The sequence below is a fragment of the Coptis chinensis genome, chromosome 6 (genome assembly GCF_015680905.1).
Source record: "Coptis chinensis isolate HL-2020 chromosome 6, ASM1568090v1, whole genome shotgun sequence".
Lineage (NCBI taxonomy): Eukaryota > Viridiplantae > Streptophyta > Magnoliopsida > Ranunculales > Ranunculaceae > Coptis > Coptis chinensis.
This window is the reverse complement of record NC_141461.1, coordinates 50,349,812-50,371,971: the sequence shown is the minus strand read 5'-3', so window position 1 is coordinate 50,371,971 and position 22,160 is coordinate 50,349,812. Positions and strand designations below refer to the sequence as shown.

Below are 22,160 nucleotides of genomic sequence, written 5' to 3'. Positions count from 1 at the left end.
TTCAATTAAGAATCTGGTTTTACCTAAAAAATAGACGTAGATTTTGTAACAGTATCCTTAGATGACCTAGAAGAATCAGTGTTACCCCAATGTGTACCTCTTTTCGCTTGTTTTTCAAGAAAAGTATATGCTTCAGTAGCTCTTTTGTCCATGAAGCAACCGCCGTTCATTATGTCAAAAGTTTCTTTTTGATGATCTGATAGGCCATTAAAGAATGAATGGACAAGGACAGCGGTGTCGAGCTGATGATGAGGACATTCTAAAAGAAGATCTGTAAATCGAGTCCATGCTTCTGTAAAGGATTCATGAGGATTTTGACGAAAGAATTGGATTTTCTGAAACATTTCAGTAGTTTTCTTTTGAGTGTAAAATTGTAGCATGAAAGCTTGGACAAGTTTATTCAATGTTTTGATAGATTGTGGCTGTTGTCCTGCTAGCCAAACTGACACTTTATCCGCTAAAGTGAATGGAAATAGCCGAAGCAAAAGTTATTCCTTTGAGACGGCTGGATGGTGAAATGTTGTGGCCACTTGCTGAAGCCTACGAAGGTGATTGTACGGTTTTTCATGATCCAAACCATGATACACAGGTAACAAACTAAAAATGTTGGTCGGAATTCGAAAATCACCGACAATATCCTCGAGTTTGATGCAGGAAGACGGTCCTTCTTGTAATGCTGTGTAGAAGTCCAAAAGGGGCTTCTCAGCTGGTGGATTTTCGTCAACCATAATAAATGAAGGGAATGATGACAAGGAATCTTGTTGATTTGGATGAATAGATGAAGAACTTTGTGGAGGTGAGAATTTACACAAATGCTTATCGTATTTTCTCCTACAATAAGTATGTTCAAATTCTTTAGTTGAATCAGACCTTAATCTCATGCAAGCATAAAATTAGATCTAATTGACAGAAGGAACTTTTTTTTTTGCTTGGTAAGTAGAAAATATATTGAAGACGGGAAAATTTACAAAATTGTGTGGTAAGGACTAAAAAGTCCCACCATGATCAAGCTCAATGTATCCAAAACCATATTACATGATTTCGAGTTGTACAAAAGTTAGAATCTAAAAAACTGCTGAAAAGGCAACTCCCAGTGTAGTAACCATGGTAGTTTGCCCTCATAGATTAGCTTTTCATTAGGCTGCAGAGCCACTCCAGCTTTTGCAATTGCATCTGTCGAGAAATTGGCTTCTCTAAAAGTCAATGTGAAAGTGAAACCCTGAAGCATAGAGTAGCAGTTTCTCCATCGCAGTTGCAGCTCCCATGGTAGACTATCATTGCCAAAAGCTTTAATCGCCGGTTCCGAGTCCGCTTCTATCCATAACATTACCCATCCCTTCCTTATTGCTAGTTCAATACCCTCCAGGATAGCTAAGCATTCAGCTCTAAAATTTGATCCATTCCTAATATTTTGGCATAGAGACAGTTTAAAGGACCCTTCAAAGTCTCTAAAAGTAACGCCAATCCCCGAGGGCCCTGGATTTCCAAAAGCCGCACCATCAGTATTTAGCTTCATAAAATCACGTTCTGGTAGAACCCAAGTACACTGCCTAGTGCTGGGGGCTGCCCTTGGTCTATTGGTTAGATTCCATGCTCTAAGGGTAGCCACATCTCTAAAAGAAGAGTTGTTACTTGCCTTAGAAAGATGCGTAGTGGTGAAAATGTGGTATTAAATCAAAAGCTTACATTCATCTAGATTCGCCTTTTTGCCCTCAAAATTTATTCGGCTTCCGTGTTTCCATATCACTACCATACCACCAGTGAGAGCTGCGGTCCATAGGTGCTTGAGTCTCACACTCCATATTTTCGCCAGTTTATAAGCAGTTAAGAAAGAAGTAAGGGTCTGTCGAACCCCAAATCTACTTGCAATCAACTTCCAAAGGGTCTGAGAGAATTGACACTCCCATAGAATATGCTCCAGTGATTCACCATGTTGCCTACACAATCTGCATATAGAGACTAGGTGGACACCCTTTCTTTGAATGACATCATTTGTAGCCGCACATCCCTTGAGAATCTTCCAGGCAGTAGCATCAACTCTTGGGTGTATATAGGAATTCCACACCTGTTTATGCTAAATGATTCTGGTCCTATGCTTCCTGATAGTCTCATGCGCTGATTTGCATGAGAAAATTCCCTTGAGATCGGGACACCATACCAGGTAGTCTAGAGGTTGTGAGAGGTCTCTAAGAACTCCCATTGTATTTAGGCCAGCAACGTCAAGGAGAGAAGAGAGAGGATTTGGAATGACCAAGTCATTATTAATCAAGAGCGAGTTCACCTTGGTTGTGCATCCCCTTAAATTATGCGAGCTAAAGCTTAGAATAGATTTGAGAGAAGAAGATTGCAGCCAATTGTCTCTCCATAAGTCTATCTTTTCGCCATTACCCACCACCCATTTCTACCGGGGTATAATCTTAGTGAGAGCTTCTTTGATGCCTCCCCAAATCGAAGACCTTTTGTGGTACTCAATAAGGTCACCCCTGCTGTTCTTGTACTTATGCTGCATGAACTTTGCAAAGTCATCAACTTCACCTAGAAATTTCCAGGCTAGCTTCATCAACATGGATTTATTGATGTCTTACAATCTCCTAATACCAAGACCACCTTCTTGCAGACCTTTTCCCAGCTAACAGTCGTTGCTATCTTTTTTGATGCATCCCCAGTCCATAGAAAATTTCTAATCCATGTTTATGCTTCCTTGATCATAAGAGATGGCTATTTGTATATGGACATATTATAAATGGGAATGTTGCTGATGACAGCTTTAATCAGAATACTCCTTCCTCGAAAAGATAGCATACGCCCCTTCCAGCTCGAAAGCTTTTTCTTAATGTTATCCAGAACAGGATAGACAATAGACTTAGTAACTTTGCCTTGTGTCAGAGGGACAACAAGATATTCTTCCTGAGTTGAGAGAAAGCACCAAAGAAGATCTTGCATTTAGCTTTGTTCATGAACTGACCTGATGCAGCTTGATATCGTTCCAGGAGTGAGTTGAGGTGTCGAATCCCTGCAATATGACCATTTGCAAAAATGATAATATCGTCCGTAAACAATAAATGACTAGGGGCTGGGAACCCTCTCGGAGACACCATAGGCTTGATTATGCTATTTGAAGTGAGATAAGTCAAGCCTCTACTAAGAACATCTTCAGCCAAGGCAAACAGCAGGGGAGATAGGGGGTGCCCTGTTTTAGTCCTCTTTCCATATGAAAAAAGATAACTGGGCCACCATTCACCATTATTGAAATCTGTGCAGAGTGAAAGATAGTGTGAAGACACTGTATCCACCCCTGTGAGAAGCCTAAGGTAGCTAATACTTTGAAGAGAAAATCCCACGACATGGTGTCATAAGCCTGTGAAATGTCAATCTTCATAGCAATGTTACCCCCCTGTCTTTTGAAATCAAGTTCATTCATAAGTTCGGAAGCTAGAGCAATACTAGATTGAGAACATCTCCCCGGTACGAAACCCACTTGTTCTTTTGTTATAATTCTATCCGCTATCCCATTCAGTCTTCTTTGCATCAACTTAGTGATTATCTTGAAGAGAAAAGTCCCCATACAGATGGGATGGAATTGACTAAGTTTACTTGCACTTCTCTCTTTAGGGATAAGAGTGATAAAATTGGAGTTAAGGCCATTTGGGAGGATCTTGCTGGTGAAAAAAGATTGGACTGCAAGACAGATGTCCACCTTTATAATATTCCAGCAGTTGGTGTAGAAATGTCCCTAGAAGCCGTCAGGACCAGGGGAGCTATTTGAGTTCATGCTAAAGACTATTTTCTCAATCTCCAAGTAATCAGGGGTTTTGGAGAGATTAAAATTGTCATCTTGAGTTATGAGTCTAGGAATTAGACCCATCAGATAGTCATCCTGCATGACTAGAGATGCTTTAAATTTGTCCTGATAGAACTCAACAATGTGTTGTTTAATCTGATCCTGGTTCTTAAGAGAAACCACCCTCCTCTGTTTGAAGTTCAGTGATCAGCGCAGCTCCCTTTCTAAGCCTGTAAATGTTATGGAAGTATTTAGAGTTTCTGTCGCCCTCCTCATCTGTTCGAATTCTACTTTTTTGTTTCAGAACATTGGCTCGGTTTTCCCTTGCACTGTCCAACTCGACCTCCTTAAGAATCGCTTGCGAGATGAGTACTTCATTGTCAGTATCCTCCGCAAGTAACTGTGCAGTTATTAATACTTCCTGAGCTTTTCTAATGTTGATGTCCACATTCCCAAAAACCTCATAGTTCCATTTTTTAATGTCCTTCTTGAGTCTCTGCAGCTTTCTCATTACTCTCAATAGAGGACCCCCTTCGGTATAATGGTTCCAGCTGTGGGTGACCAGTTCCATGAAGGAAGGGTGCATAAGCCATACTTTGAGAAATTTGAAAGGAGCATTAGTGGGTTTGGGGATGCTTGGGGAGCCTCCACTGAGGGGGGGATGGTCAGACACTTGCCTAGCTCCAACATAATACTTCCAACCAACGTATTTCAAATTCCACGCATCATTGAAAAAAACTCGATCCAGTTTTGAAGACACCCTGAGAGGACCTCTTCTGTTGTTCGACCAAGAAAATTTTAATCCCTCGAAGTTTGCTTCAATGAGATTGCATGAGTTAACAAAAGAATTAAATTCCTGCATTGCGGTTCTGTTAGGCAAATTGGTGCCTCTTCTCTCTTCATACTTGAGAACCACATTAAAATCTCCTGCTATAAGCCATGGATTGTTGTTATTCATAAGCTTAAGCTGATCCCAGAGCCTTCGTCTGTGCACTAGAGAGCAGTTAGCATGGACAAAAGATACGAGTACATCATCCGCTAGAACAGTAATCTGTTGGTCCGACGAACTGATGAGAGTAACTTGGAGGCCGACTCTATAAAAAGCCCAAATGTTACCAATTCTGATCGGGTTGTCATTATGGAAACAGACCCCATGGTAGTTATCGCTAATACCTCTCGTAGATAAGAAGTCCAACTGAGGTCTAATAAGTGGTTCAGCTAAACAAACTAAATCTGGGTTATGAGACTGAAAGAGTTCTTTTAGTCGATCAATGTCCTTATCTTTTCTTGCACCCCTTATGTTCTAATATATGATCTTCATTGGAGAAGGGATTGGGACAACTGGTCTTGCGACCTAGTAGAATGATGTGAAGCCGAATCTGGAGGATACACTTCCACTTTCTTTCTTCTGATTTTTTTTGGCACATCCGGCACTGTGATGGTGGCACTATCTTCCACCTGATCAACCCATCTTTGAGCCACTACTGAGGCCTCTGCTGCCACTTGACACTGTTCTTCATTCTCATTTGATAGAACCTCAAAGGGGTTACTAGTGCTCAGTAGTTCGCTATGAGTGCCTACGACATTGTTCGTTTGTAGGTCCTCAAACATAACCATTTCTGATCCCATAGGTGCTTTCTCACTAGGTTGCTCATGACTAGCAACTATGTCTTGTAAAGAGTGGTTGACCTCTGAGGGTACCAAGGGTTCCTTACTAGCAAGACCTGGTGGGTTATCGGGTATGCCAGGTACCCCAACATCCATATTGGTATGACAGGTACCCCAACATCCATACCTGGTGGGTCATCGGGTATGATAGAAGGAACTTATTATTACTTGGATTTTATGATTATCTTTAAGCATTAGAGTTGAACAACGTAGGCCTAAGCCGCTGCTAACGTAGCAGTATAGCTAGGAATGCATGTACATAAACCAACAGCCAGGTTACAAGAAAGATATATGAGGGAGGATTTCCGTGCAAGCACGGTTCTAGTTAAGTAACCTCAATCTTTCAAGTTTCCTAGACACCGTCAGAATATAATTAAGGTTTGTGGAATTAAAATTTATGTAAGGTCCTAATTAATTATTATTATTATTTTTATTTTTTAATTAAAATTGATGCAAGAGAGAAAGTAAAATCATGTAAGCATGGAAATACTACTCATACTTTTAGACCTGAAGTCTAATCATGCAAATATAACATACTCATACATTACTAGATACAATAGCATGTGAAGATACCCTACTCATGCGTATAACAATATGAATAGGTAATGTTGTATCATCAATAAATACTTCTATACGTACAGGCAAATACACATCAGTAATACATATATGTAGGCAAATAGGTACATATATATATATTACGTATATGTATATCTACACTAATAGGCAAGTTGTAATTACTCATACGTATCTAGATATAGTAGCATGCGAAGATATTATACGTACACGCAGCTATACTAATAGGCAAAGACGTAATAGATACGTAAAAACTAAACATTCAACGTATTATACATAGACTAATATTCGACTCTTATTTTGCATAATAATTCGATTTCGTCAATACTCATTAAGATTGCGATTGTCATATAGAGAGCAGCTTCACCCTGTAGGGTTTAGAAACAACTTACCCAACTCAGATTTTAACCCTCGTTGGAATGTTCTCCTCTTTCATGACAGAATCGACTTATTAAACAAGACAGTTTAATTTTACCTAGATAAATACTAAACATGCGACAACGGCTATTTATACTTTAATTTTACCTAGATATATACTAAACATGCGACAACGGCTACTTATAAGTATAGATAAATATATCCATGCAAAATAGTACCACATGTATGTATATATATATTAATATGCAATTCATAACCATTTAACATATATATATATATATATATATATATATATATATATATATATATATATATATATATATATATATATATATATATATATATATATATATATATATATATATTCACAGGGGTATTCACATGATTCATACATATTATTAATCTAATACACAAAAGATAGTCCATTCATTATGACATAATAACTATGTACATGTGAATCATGCAAAAATATTATAAAATTTGGAACCTGCAGCATCCCGCAAAGCCGCCAAAGAACTAATTTTCAACACGTGGACATCTCGAACACCAAAGGTCAATTTGAAGTAGTTGTGGCAAGATCAGAAACTTATACCCTTTCCTGGAATGAAATAGATCAGTAGGTGCTACTGATGAAAATTGAGCAGGTTAAGATTACAACCACCCGCGCGCGCGAGGGTATAATGGCGGACGCGAGTCCAGTACTGCGCACACGCAGTAATCCGGTACAAAAGGCTCAAATTTTTACAGTAGTCTTACAGCAGCGTATAGATGATTTTCTAGGTCCTAACTTTTGGTTCCTGCGAGTGCCACGAAAAATCCGATATGTGGTCAGGTCCAAAACGCGGGAAAAAGTTCAAAACAAAAAAAACATAGAAAAACAGGAAATTGAAATACTTGAAAGGATGAGTGTGGGGGGTTTCCCCTTGGAGCAATTCCAGTTTGCAAGCACAGGTCATTGGTTCTTTAGAATGGCAGTGACGCCATTTGATCTCTACACTTCTATGGTCTAAAGATACAAAAGCTTCGTTTCCATTTAGTGCAGACTCAAGTCCTTACTCACGTCTTCGTGCATTTAGTTCGAGTAGGGATTCGAACCAATCTAAATTCTAGGACAGTATACAACTTTCTTATACTCTAAGTAGGAAAATTAGTGAGTAAGTTTCGTAGTGTTTGCTAGCTAAGTTGCTTTGTTGAATCTTAAATGACGCTAAATATGTGAAATACAAAAGAAACGGTAAAAACCTAGTATTTTTCCTAAGATATTCAAAGGGAAAGAAAAGGTGGAGGATCATGCTGCTCATGCAAGGTCTTATTATCTTATCTTAGTATCGGATTACTACCATCTCTAAGCTGTTTTGGGTTCGTCATCTCTAAGTTCATTTCTCTAGCATAAGAAGTTGAACTGGGTTTCATCTCTAAAATCCCATCTCAACTCTTGGACTCATACAACATAATCCTGTTAACTATGAAAAGAAGAGATTAGAGATAACTCGCACGCGCGGCTAGCCTAGGCATAAAAAGGGAGGCGCACGTGAGTCCTTCTAAATTTCCAAGTCTCAAGTTTGGCCGGACACTACCATTTTGGGGTAGTGTGCTATATGTACCCTTAAGTCCAGGTAGTGGTAGTGAATCCTATTTCTAAGAAATTTTAACGAATCCTCTCATGAGCTTCATTAATCCTCCACCTTGCTGGAGGATTTCAGCTCATGATCCTTAGATTGATTTCAAGTTACAAAATAGATAAGTATCAAGAGATAGATAGAAAGAAAGGAATGTAAAACAACCTAATTACCTAAGAAAGAAAGAAGTTTTATTAGAACTAGCAAATGTTTTCCACCATTAACATGTTACAAGTTTTTTTTCTTAAAACCAAAAACTAAATCTAAAAACATAAAGACTAGGAATTGAAATGGAACAAGAGTCAAGGCAGTAAATGTAGTGCCTCCTCCTTGTTTTGTTTCCTTCTCTATTTGAGAGAAATCTCATTTCCTCCCACGTAAAACACAAAACAACATTTACTTCCTTCTTACCCACACAATCCAAAAACTTGACACCTTGCTCTCTTTTGATTATTAGCACCTAATCTCATTAATTACATGCATGGTGTTACTTTTGCACTAATTATTTGCACCTTTGTCTTGACTTGCATGATGACTCATCAACTCTCACGGCCCCCGCATGATGGGTCCATGTGTAGTGTCCAGTAGTGGTCCGGTCTTTTGGCATTTTTGCAACTTCCCGCCTATGCGTAGAGTTCGTCGCACTGATCGTCTAAGCAGCTCACTTGTCGCATTTGGAGTCTTGGTTCATGAGATATGAACTTTGGCAGTTGGATGCTTATATGCATGTGATCCTGTTTCTAACTAGATTCTATACTGTTTGAGTCTTTGGGCTTTAGTCCGGATTTGTTGGGCTTCACATGGGCTTGATCGGAAGGCTTATGTATACTCTTTATTTCGTGCTTAAATGCTAGTTTTCTCATCATTTTTACATTAGTTGCTCCAACCTGCAAAAACATGAAAATATGATTATTTCATGATTATTAAGCACAAAATTAACCGAAATGTTATGTCTCTACGGGGTTTTATAGTACAGTTTTGGGTGCAACTAATGTCTCTACGGGGTTGGAGCAACTAATGTAAAAATGATGATAAAGCCAACATTTAAGCACGAAATAAGGAGTATACATAAGCCTTTCGATCAAGCCCATGTGAAGCCTAACAAATCCGGACTAAAGCCCAAAGACTCAAACAGTACAGACTCCAATCAGAAATGGGATCACATGCACTGAAGCATCCAACTGCCGAAGTTCATATTTCTTGAACCAGGACTCCGAATGCGACAAGTGAGCTTCTCAGACGATCAGTGCGATGAACTCTACGCATAGGCGGGAGGTTGCAAAAATGCCAAAAACCAGACCGCCATTGGACACTGCACATGGACCTACCATGCGGGGGCTGCAAGAGTTGATGAGTCATGCAAGTCAAGACAAAGGTGCAAATAATTGGTTCAAAAGTGACGCCTTGCATGTAATTAATGAGATTAGGCGCTAATACTCAAAAGAAAGTAAGGTGTCAAGTTTTTGGATTGTGTGGGTAAGAAGGAAGTAAATGTGGTTTTGTGTTTTACGTGGGAGGAAATGAGATTTCTCTCAAATAGAGAAGGAAACAAAACAAGGGGGGTTGCACTACATTTACTGCCTTGACTCTTGTTCCATTTCAATTCCTAGTCTTTATGTTTTTAGATTTAGTTTTTGGTTTTAAGAAAAAAAAGCTTGTAACATGTTAATGGTGGAAAACACTTGCTAGTTCTTATAAAACTTCTTTCTTTCTTAGGTAATCAGGTTGTTTTACATTCCTTTCTTTTTTTCTATCTCTTGTTACTTATCTATTTTGTAACTTGAAATCAATCCAAGGATCATGAGCTGAAATCCTCCAAGGTGGAGGATTAATGAAGCTCATGAGAGGATTCATTAAAATTTCTTAGAAGTAGGATTCACTGCCTGGACTTAAGGGCACATATAGCACACTACCCCAAAATGGTAGTGTCCGGCCAAACTTGAGACTTGGAAATTTAGAAGGACTCGCGTGCGCCTCCCTTTTTATGCCTGGGCTAGATGCGCGCGCGAGTTATCTTTAATATTTTCTTTTCATAGTTAACATGATTATATTGTATGAGTCTAGGAGTTGAGATGGGATTTCAGAGATGAAACCCCAGTTCAACTTCTTATGCTAGGGAAATGAACTTAGAGATTAGTCCATTTCGCTAGGGATCGACGCTCAAGCCGGTTCGGGTTTGATAACGAACCCAAAACAGTTTAGAGATGATACTAATCTGATACTAAGATAAGGTAATAAGACCTTGCATGAGCAGTATGATCCTCCACCTTTTCTTTCCCTTTGAATATCTTAGGAAAAATACTAGGTTTTTACTGTTTCTTTTGTATTTCGCATGTTTAGCGTCATTTAAGATTCAACAAAGCAACTTATCTAGCAAACACTACGAAACTTACTCACTAGTTTCCCTACTTAGAGTATAAGAAAGTTGTATGCTGTCATAGAATTTAGATTGGTTTGAATCCCTACTCGAACTAAACGCATGAAGACGTGAGTAAGGACTTGAGTCTGCACTAAACGGAAACGAGGCTTTTGTATCTTTAGACTGTAGAAATTGGATTAAGTAAATCCTATGCCTTCTTTGCTAGTAAGGCATAATTATGTAGCTGAATGAAGCTCCTTGATACTCAGTTCCCCATCCTTTTTAGACGTACAAACTAATCTCCATGAAAAATAATGGAGCTTATGAGTACGTAGAAGGTGTACGTGTGTCCCTAAAGAAAAGATCTTCATATAATATCCATTCTATCAATCATCTGTGCTGGTAAAATAGTGCTAAGACATGGAATGAGTTGGTAGCTGTAGTAGCCATATTCAGGGATGTATCACATAGGTACTGGGCCAAGAGACAAGGCCCATACCACAGTATGTGTTGAGCCCAGAGAAAAGCCCAAGACTAGACTAGGCCCCATGAGGTAAACCTAAGAGAGGGATATAAAAAGGAGGAGAGAGGAGAGTAGAAGTGGAGGAAAAGAAGAGAGGCATGGGGGGGTGAGGAGAGAGGTGAACTACGGCGGCTTGATCCCGAAATGGGTACGTAGGCAACCAAATTGGTGCAGCCGATCTAAAATATAGAGTGAATGTGAGTAAAGTTAGAGGTTGACGAGATTTGCGGGAAAGAGGTTGTAACAAATGGCGCCGTCTGTGGGGACGTCTAAGTCGAGGCATGATAGATTGGTGGAGAAAATGGGATGAAGAAGGTGGGTGTCGATCGTTGATACTCTACGTTGTCAGTGCAAATTAAAATGAAAAGGCTCCATATTTCGTCAGCTAAACTGCTCGGTGCGCCTCGACAAGCTTTTATCTTGACATGTTTACTTCACTGAAATTAGTAAGTGCGAATTGATTGCGGGAACGAGAAGTGAAAATATGCAAATTCATGGGGTTCGAGAATAGTCGCAATCGAATGAGATAAGTTCTTCAACTTCTATAGTCAAGTCATCATTATATATTGAAATATTGAGTAAGATTCTTACGGAACTTCTTTTTTGTCGTGTGCTTGTTTGTTTGGAGTGAGGGAGCAAATTGATGAATGAATTGACACAAAGCTTCTCCAAGATCTGAAAGAGACAAGCTGTTCGCAGTTAATAACAAAAAGGAAAGGGAGCTTGGTCGTCAAAAAAAAAAAAAAGAGTATGGGTAACCTTGATCGGATGGCAGAAGAAAACACTACTTCCAAGGCAACGAGGATGTATTGTTAGCAACGGCATCAACTATCATGGCATCTATTACATGGGAATTGACCAATGTACCGAGATAGAGGAACTCTGCAAAGCTGGTAGTCGAGGCACCACCGGATCTTCTTCCACTTCGTACCTTACTGCTATCACCGCCATCTGAGGGAGTTGTGTTGGATGGATACAACCGGTGACTATCGGATCTGGAGGTGAGTGGAGAGATGGGTGGAGAAGATGGGAAATGGGTTGGTTTGGACCCATTTCAGATCTTGGTAAAATGGGCTTGGTTGGATGTTGTTGGGTCTCTTTGCTATTTGGGCTGTATGAGTCTATTCGGAAATTAAGTTTGTTTAGAAAAGGTTGATGCTCTTATCAATTGTGTCACTCAATCTATCCGGAGGAGCAACATTGACATATCGTACATTCCTCAGTAAATACAGTAAGAACATGGGTAGACTTATGGCGTGTGGAGTAATAATGTGGGTGAACTTATGGCGTGTGGACTGGCATAGTGTGGGAATTTGTGGCATAGTGTGTGCATTGGTGGACTAGTAGGGGGTAGACGGTGGTAGCAGGATAGGTGTACCACCTTGGGTTTGTGTGGGGATGTTAAAAAGGGGTTTAACAATCATGCCGAGTATTGCCAGAATGGTGACGGGTCTAATTAACAAGGGGTAGCATAGCCCCCTCCTTTGTGTTATTGGTGATTTTAGTGTTTGTAGAGTATTCAACGTAACAACATCGATGACAAGGAAGTTGGAGTCAGAGGAACAATGAGATCAATAGATTGGGGCTGAGATCGACGACTTGGAGCATCTGAATACGGATGATAAGATGAGTACAAAAAATGTGGAGAGACATACACCGCGGCAGGTAACTCGTTTCTTTTACCATCATGTACATAATTGACGGACGGGTAGTGACTTGGTCGTCAGCTATAGTTACACTGGGGGCAAGCAAGCCTTGTCCCCATTCGTGGCAGAGATGTATAGGGGGACAGATTGGGATTGTCCCCAAACTTCATGGTGTTCTGCGAACCTATTCGCTCTAGTTACACTAGGGGTAATCAACCCTTGCCCCCAGCCTTGGCAAAGATGTATGTGGGGACAGATTGGGATTGTTCCCAGACCTCGTGGTATTCCACGAACCTACTCACTCTGGGAGGTCGCGGACCATGAATGAGAAACGTGGTTGCACACCTCAAGGTAAAACGGATGGTACACTATTTGGAGCACATGATCGCCATTATATTTGTATGCAAATACTTATGCTGAATTAATGTTCCTTATTAAAACTCACGTGTTATTTGTGCAAAACTCAAATATGAAAGTTTCAGGTTACAGAGAAAGAGAAAAATTCGGGGAACAGAGTTGAGATTGCGGAATAGAGTTGAGATTGAGCTGGTATGGAGAGATGGATCCATCTCTGTCTCTTATGTGTGAAAGAGGTATAGAGGAGCTGCCTCTATGCCAGAGGGCGGAGGGGTTCGAGAAGACCCTTCGCGAATATTCGGTGGGACTATCTGAATGGGGGGTGAGCCCTCCGCGGACCCTCGTGTCCGAATCAAACAGGGGGCCGGCTGAGCTGCTCCCGGATAAGCATTCCAAAGGAGAGCGGAGGGGTTCGAGAAGACTCTTCGCGGATATGTCGTGGGACTATCCGAATGAGTGCGGGGATGAGCCCTCCGCTGGACCCTCGTGTCCAAACAGCATGGGGCAATGAGAGAGCCCCAACAAAGCGAGAGCAGCGTGTGAGCCCAGCCACGAGGCGGATGAGAGCCCCTCCGCTGGATCGAGATGCTAGAGATACATGGGGCAATGAGAGAGCCCCAACAGGCGAGAGCCCGAAGAGCCAGCGGGCCAGGGGATGAGCCCTCCGCGGATCGAGATGCTAGAGATACATGGGGCAATGAGAGAGCCCCAACAGCGAGAGCTCGAGCGAAGCCATGGATGAGATGAGATACATGGGATGGATCGAGATGCTAGAGATACATGGGGCAATGAGAGAGCCCCAACAGGCGAGAGCCCGAGCGAAAGAGATGGGGGATGAGAGGAAGCCCTCCGCGGACCAGAGATGCTAGAGATACATGAGGCAATGAGAGAGCCCCAACAGGCAAGAGCTCGAGCGAGCCCGCGGAGTGGGAGGAGCCCTTCGCGGGACAAAAAGGCAAGAGACAGGCAGGTCAAAGAGAGTAGCCCCAGAGCTTGGTTGAGCCTTAGGTCGGAGATGCAAGAGATATGCGGACATGAGATCTGAACAACGGGGGGGATGAGCCCTCCGCGGACATGAGATCCGAGTCAAACCTGGGGGCAAGCAAAGTTACCCCTCATCAGACTCCACTCCAGAGCAGAGAGGGGGGGGATGAGCCCTCTGCGGACATGAGATCCGAGTCAAACCTGGGAGCAAGTTGAGTCGCCCCTCATCCGACTCTCCATTCCAGAGCAGAGACAACGGGGGGGATGAGCCCTCCGCGGAGATGAGATCCCAATCAGACTTGGGGGCGAACAGAGTGGCCCCTCAATAGACTCCACTTCAGAGTAGAGATAGTGGGGGGGGGGGGGGATGAGCCTTCCGCGCGCCGGAGTTCTAGAAGGAACAATACTATTGAATTCTACAAAAGAGAAATAGAGGGGAGGAGGCCCTTTGCAGACGGTATATCGAATTCCATGAGTAAGTGCAAGAGGGATGAGACCCTTGGCGGATACAATGTGGAGTCCTACGAAAGGGAAATGAAAGGGTGAGACACTCCGCGGACATGATATAGATTTCTATGAAGGAGAGCTTATGGTTGGGCGGAGACCCTCCGCGGACATTGTAGTGAGTTATGAGAAGGAGAAATGCAGGGGACGAGACAATCCGCGGACATAGTGGTGAGTTCTCTGAAGGAGAGATGGTGGCTAGGGTGATACACTCCGCAGACAGGGTAGTGAGTTCCGAGAAAAAGAGCAGGTGGCTGGGGGAGGCATACCGCTGACAGGGTAGGGAGTTCTATGTGAGAGGTGATGGTTGGGTTGAGACACATCGTGGGCATTGTATTGAGCTAAAGAGAGAGTGAAGGGGATGAGATAGTTGAGTCCCACGAAAGGGAAATGAAAGGGTGAGACACTCTGGGATATAGAAGTGAGTTATGTGAAGGAGAGATTATGACCGGGGCTAAGACAACTTCGGGACATAGTGGCAAGTTTTTCGGAAAGAGAGAGGTCGGTGAGGTGAGACACTCAGTGGACATAGTAGTGAGTTCTATGAAGGAGAGCTTATGGCTGGGGTTGAGACACATTGTGGGCATTGTGTATCGAGTTGAAGGGAGAGAGCGAAGGGATGAGATCCTTTGGGGATACGTTAATGGGGTATATGAACAAGAACTGATGGATTGAGTACTTCACGGACATACGGTCCAAAGAGCGAGTACATGATCTGAAAATGTCCTAAGGAGGAGAAAACTACGTCTGATCCAAGAGATCACGGTGGATATCTAGAGTTCAAAGAGAGAGACAAGAAAGTTGGAGGACTTCTCGGGTCCACCGTCGTCATCGCCGCCGAACCCGAGAGGGGGCAAATGTAGTAGCCATATTCAGGGATGTATCACATAGGTACTGGGCCAAGAGACAAGGCCCATACCACAGTATGTGTTGAGCCCAGAGAAAAGCCCAAGACTAGACTAGGCCCCATGAGGTAAACCTAAGAGAGGGATATAAAAAGGAGGAGAGAGGAGAGTAGAAGTGGAGGAAAAGAAGAGAGGCATAGGGGGGTGAGGAGAGAGGTGAACTACGGCGGCTTGATCCCGAAATGGGTACGTAGGCAACCAAATTGGTGCAGCCGATCTAAAATATAGAGTGAATGTGAGTAAAGTTAGAGGTTGACGAGATTTGCGGGAAAGAGGTTGTAACAGTAGCACCGATAAAACTGCATTCACTAATGTAAGCCGACCGGCTTTGGATAAACATCTTGCTTTCCATCCAGCAAGCTTCTTCTGAAATCTCTCGAGCAAAGGACTAAACTGTTGAATTCTACATTTACCAGTTAGATTAGCAATGTTGAGATCACGTTGATATTATGATATTCTACATTTCTACTGTTTCACAGTGTGTGGCGGCGAGACCAATTATATGACTAAAGTCTAGACACCAGAGTACCGAAGAATATTTTAAGACTTCAGTTACAACTCTAGATTCGAACAATATATGATACTACAAGCAATATTACTTTTAATGATATTGGCAGATTCTAGTTGCGTATATGCAAAAGGAGAAGTTTTGAATGATCTTTTATATATAGGGTATCAAAGGCATAAAGCATTAACCAAATTCAAGCTAATTGATAAATGTGAAATGAATAGTTTACCTACGAAATAAACGATGAATCTAAATGTAAGTAAACTAAACTTCTACTTTTACGTGTCAATTATCAAAGCTTCTACTCTCAATGCGAATTACACTAAATGGAGTACGAAGTTCGTTCCACTCCTAGTTCTCTAGCACGGATTGTTTTCTAAGTCTAACTAGTCGCCCTTAAGTCAATGAGAGCTTTACGAAATATTTTACTACGATACTTAACTAAGATGATTACTAGAAATGAACTACAAATGCTATGGAAATACTATTGTTTGACTCTAGATAAGGAATTAGAGGGGAATTGAATCCACCTCGAATCTAACTTAATGACCTAGCATAGATTGTGGTATCTCGATTCTTACGTTTTCACGGCAAGAATTCCGAGTCTAATCCCTAGTGTTCATGGCATTTCTACCAAGTACTAACTAGCATGTGAGGTCGCCCACCCATTCTCATGGCGAAACGCGACCTTCTAGAGTGGAATAGATGCTACAACGTTTCTATACTAAACAACTAAGGTTTCATCAAGGCTTCATCAACCCCTCTAATGGAGGTTTAGCCTTGAGTCATCAATCTAACATTTACCATTGAATCTAAACTAAACATAATGTGAGAAATTGAGAATTACTTAATTTAGCAATAATGAATCTAATTTAATGGTGGAATAAAACAATGACAAGAATTGAATTTAGATCTAAAATGGAAATGACAAATTCGAACTTGATAAAAATACTACTTTATTTATCTAATCAATCAAGAACAATGATTCGGAGATTTAATCTAAAACAAGAATTTAAATGGAACTAAAACTTAATTTAATTAATTAAACTAGATCTAGAATTCTATATCTTAATTTAGGTCTAACTAGCTACCATTAACAAAGAGCTAAGCTTTTGTTTTTATACATCCAGATCCAAAATTCGTGCATGGGCTTGGAGCCATGGGTTGGGCAGAATCGGGCCCAAAACCCAATTCTTCGATCCAAAAAGGCCTCTTCAGCTGCAGTTAGCTTCCACAGACTTTTCGTCCACTTCTGCTCTTCTGATTGGGTCAAGGCTTGGACCATTGCAAAGCTCTTTCCGAGCCAGTCGTTTTGACATAAGGTAGGCCTCAATCCGGTGGTCTGAGTCCAAAGATATGGCATTCGGAAGTTCTCTGACTTTTGCTCCTTTATCTCGCTAAAGTGGCACATTTCTCAAGATAATGGACTTTGAAGCCCCGAAATGCATAAAAACACGTAATCAGTATTAACTCTTACTTATTATTCACATAATTGGTCTAACAGTATGATTATTAAGGGGTTAAAACTACAGTTTTGGGCTCTTATCAAACCACCCCAAACAAAGATTTTGCTTGTCCTCAAGCAAATATGAGAAATTAGAATAAGTGACCAAAAATGGAGTTCTACCTAATCTCGTTTAAGCTGAGTGCGATTGCATTGACCATATGCAACAAGGCCTTAAACCACTAGGAATTCCCTAGTGGACGAAGTTATAGCCTCGTGGAGAGTTTTCCAAGTGAAGGTACTCACAAACTTCATCTATACTACTGGCGACTAAGAAATAAAACTATTGTTTTCTCCTTCATGTCTCAACTATCTATACATCTCACTAGCAATTACATAAGAATGACAGTAAAAAACCCTAAGTTAATATATGCATAATAATCAATCATCTAAAATAAACATATAACAATGAGTACTACTATGAAATGTAATAGCAGGTCCGTTTCTGAAAACTCGGAATAGCGTCCTTAAGTAGGTCCTCACATAAATGTCAAGACAAAAACCACTCTGATTTTTCCACTCAAGTTTAAGCTACTCCGATTAATGCATTGGGCACACTTTACCTTACAATCTCAATGACAACAAGGAAGCCGGGGTCGATCAAACACATCTGCCACTTACTATCACACTAACATATTCCTAATTGAGCTAGAGGTCTTTATTAGGTGTTGCGGGGATTAGGAGATAGTTTAAGAAGGAAGGAAATGGATATTCAAAAGGACAAGTCTGAGATAATAGAGTCTTCATATTATGTAACTTAGAGAAACCCTTGTTAATTACTTTTGCTTCTACACTTTGTTTCCATCCTTAGCCATATTTTTCTTTTCTTTGGCCTTTGACTCCCTTTTATTCTATTTTTTTGGAGTTTTTATTTATTTTTTTTTTCTTTTTTTTTTTTTTTCTTTTCTCTTTGGATGGAAACTTCTTTTCTTTATTTTCTGAAGCAACTAACTAATTTTTGTTTACACAGGTTTTTCTCTTCTTCTTTCTTCCTCATTCTATTCTCAGACTTATTCTAACTTGGGTAGGTTGATTTTTTATTTTGTTTTGTTTTTGTACAGGGGTAAAGGAATTGTGGTTTATGGAAGGCTAAAGAAGGGGCTCGAGTGGCGACTAGCGGAAAGTAATTCATAGGTTTGAATTTCGGCTATATCGATCCAAAGAGCTGGCCTAAATTCTCGCTTAGGATATGGTTTAGTGATCAAGCAAGTGGGCGTGTGATTTCTCTATCCGATTTTACTTCTCCCTTGTGTCATTTCTCAAATGTTTATTTCATATAAGGCTTTAGGCTATATTCTCCACAGAGGATTTGTAGAATAAGTACTCTAGCCTAGATTTCAAAACTTCTGCTAACAATCATAGATACTCATGTAATAAATTTATAGATAGATGCAAAGATTATTACCTACATATTAACCTAAGTTTCTAACAATTATTCGATCTGCAACACTCATTGAGACTTCTAGATTGTTAAAAGCATGGAGAAAGAAAACAATACCAATATTCCTAAGTGTATAGCATACTTTTTATTTATATTTTTGAATTTTTGAAATTTTAACTAGAAAACAAGTGCATATTATACATATCTATATCTAACAGATGTCTTAATTACACGTGTTTCTATGCCCCCCAAACAAAAGCATGCTTTGTCCTCAAAGCGTTTAAATAAAGAGGGTAGGAAAAATACCATTGAAACGCGGAAATTCAGAAACATCGCAAAACAATGTTAGAACGCATTACTAATATAGGAAATAAAAACCGGCCGCAACACTATAAGAGTTCCACCCATTATGGGGTTAACAAATTAAATTGCTTGGGACATAAGCGGACACTAACTTAACTTAACTAAAACTTACCCACCCCGGCATTTTACGTCATCCTCCTCTTCTATATGAGGTTCTTTTAAGATCCGAGAAGATGTCGCCATCCTAATCTGCAAGATCCGGGCCGCGGAACGATGCTCCATAGGTATAGGTTCCCATCAAGTCTTCAAAAGACTGTTCAGGGAATGACTATAGGTGGTGTCATCTCAACACTACTTTGTAGAATAGCTGCGAAAACCTGGAAGAACCTCGAGAAAATCTAAAATTCTGTGTTTACTAAAGAGGCTGGCTGCTCATTATAAGCCGAAGTCGCCTCTTTGGTTTTTGAAATTACATGTTTTTAGCGGTCGCGCTTTGGCCGCGCTTCGGTGATTTGATTTGATGTCCATGTTTGGCTGGTCGCGCTCTACTTGAAGCGTTGGCGCTAGTGAATTTTCGATTCTGATGAAAAAGTAGAGTCGTCGCTCTCTGCTTGCTTGGCGCTCGTAGGGTGCGTAAAGTGAGTTTCTAAGAAAAAAAAGAAAAACTAGAAAAAGGGGTCGGAGTGAAAAGTGAAAGATGATTGTGGGGTGTAGTGTGGGTTGTGAGTGTAGTATGATGGAAGTTTAAATAGGTTCTGGATTTCCAAAACGAATCGGCAAGTTGCCAAATTGTTTTAAGGCAATTTCGGAATAGGAAACCGCCAAACCCAAAACGAACTAACCATGTCTTTGATGTCCTAACAACCCCGGTATCTTTTAAACTTGGTTTAGAATAGTAACTTCTAAACTCTCCTACATATCATGCTACCGCTACAAAAATCATAGATATGCGGTTATCGACCTAATTTTTCAACTTTTACTCCAAGACAACTATATCACGAAAGATAATCAAAATAAATTATATTAAAATAATATGAAATCCAAGCAATCTAAAACAAACAACTTAATACTCAAATCTAACTCTTGAAATAAAATTCCACTAACAAAACAATAAAAACAATGTAATTAAAGGACACAATCGATGGTGCACACCTAGGCGCGTGTGAAGAAGATGGTCCCCGAGATGGAGACTGGCTCGTGGTGTCGAATGGCTTGAGCCATCTGGCTGCGGCGACGACGCTCATGCCTCTCGGACTTCGGTGAGACGGACTCATCCACGAGTGGCATCGTCAGTAGCATCTCTATCTGAACAAGCGGCGTGCTTCCATCTCAGTCTTGAGTACCGCATATTGGGCTTGGTGATTATTGTGGATAACCTCCATGTTAGACAAGATATCGCCCGACCGCTTTACGAGCATTTCAACCGTCGTCCTCAAGGTCCGTTTGCTTATTTCGAAGTACAATCTGTCTATGTCTAATATCTTCACGATATCACGATAACCGCATCGCAAAACCGGTCTCGGCATTATCATTCGTTCTAAATTAGAAGTATGACTATCAAAATTATCCTCAACCAACCATGTCATATCTTCCTTTTCATCATCCGACTCAACTTCCGTCTCTGCAGACAACGGCCAAGTCTTTTGAATGCATTCCTTATAAATACTCGCATTAGAGGGCAATTTGATCTTAATAGGAACAGATCTAGCGACGGCTCTAAATGAGAGCATAATCTTAGTGATCAATACGGGAAGAGGCGCCAGGCTCTTTCCCACTCCTCTAATGACATTCAAAATGAAATCGAGGATGCAGAAATTATACTCCTTCGTTTGCAAATTCCAGAGAACGTGCAGACACTGAAGTCCGATGTCGCTGACTTTGTCTTTCCCGAGGACGTTCTTACCAATCCAATCGGCGGCCGATTGATTGATTTCTTCGTGGTCGCCCGCGAACGCAATGAGATATCGTATTGTATTCACCCTCTATGACCAGATCTTTCATCAAAACAGAACCTGCGGTATTCTTGGATTCCTGAATTGTCGATCTAGGTTGGTTCACGGGTGATTCCTAATAGCTCGACCAACAACCGCGTCTCGTAACTTCCTCCGCGTTCTGCTATCCTAATGAAAATCCTAGTTCCCTCCACTTCTCGTTTCTTATAAAACTGTTCTACCAAATCATAGTGGTAGAAATCCTCTGTCGAATACCACAGTCCGTTCCAATTTCTCTTAAACATCTCCGCGTCATAAAATGGCGCTGAACCGCTATCGGAAACAAACGTTTTCGGCAGAATTCTCGTCGTTAGCCATTGAAGTTATTTACTGATTTGGGGTTTGTAGATGGTGGTGGATGCGAGTTTGATGAAAACTAACCAAACCAACAGTTGTGGTTATGGTAGGTACGACGGTGGGTATGAAAACTTGAATTGGTTGGTGGTTTCGATGGTGGGATCGGTTAGAGATTGTGGAAGATTGGTGTTGAGTTTCTATTATGGGCGTGGGTGGTGTTTCTATTTGGATATATTCTATTATTTATTATTATTATTTTTTTTTTATTTTTAGGTTGGTAGGGTTTGGATTTAATTTTGTTTCAAGCGGCTGGAGAAGATGAAGGTCGCGACTTGGTTTTTGGAAGAGCGGCGCTCTAGGTGAGCTGAGTCGCCCAAGCCCAATCGTATTTTTTTGACTTTTGTCGATTTTTAGCGCAATTTCAAACTAGATTTCCGCCGTTATCGGTCCGATTCTTGCGAAATGAGATATGGAAATGATCAGGAGAGAATTTCCAATCCAATGATCCATAAAACACTCGATTCCAACCGGGGGTGACGAATAAGATAGTGGAAAACGCCTCAGAAATGCGTGCATGGCGTAAGTTATCGCGAGCGAATGAACACTAAATTTGATAACGTCAACCCAAATGAACTATACTAATGGACCTAAACAACACAACTAGAAAGTTCGAGCAATCCGGATGGAAAGACTGATTTCCCCCCAAACAAATTTTTAACCACAAAATTTGTTTACAACGGGTCGCTTAAAGTCGATTCCCAAAACTTGTTGGATTGCTATGTCTATGATTTTTATGAATTTTAATTTATTTTTATTTGTTTACTATAAGAAACACGAAAAACAATAAATACATAATTCACTCCATAGAGGAACATGACT

At 40.7% G+C, this 22,160-nt stretch overlaps 1 protein-coding gene across 1 annotated transcript; it reads right to left on the bottom strand.

Moving 5' to 3' along the window:
- Positions 1-3,950: 3,950 nt before the first annotated feature.
- LOC147493423 (uncharacterized) lies at positions 3,951-4,739 on the bottom strand. Its single transcript, XM_086567858.1, has one exon. The coding sequence runs from the start codon at positions 4,737-4,739 to the stop codon at positions 3,951-3,953; it is 789 nt and encodes a 262-aa protein (XP_086423984.1).
- Between the last annotated feature and the right edge of the window lie 17,421 nt (positions 4,740-22,160).

What these genes read in the sequence shown, in the direction of transcription:
- LOC147493423 (XM_086567858.1), bottom strand. Translation starts at nt 4,739, where the DNA reads ATGAATAACAACAATCCATGGCTTATAGCAGGAGATTTTAATGTGGTT.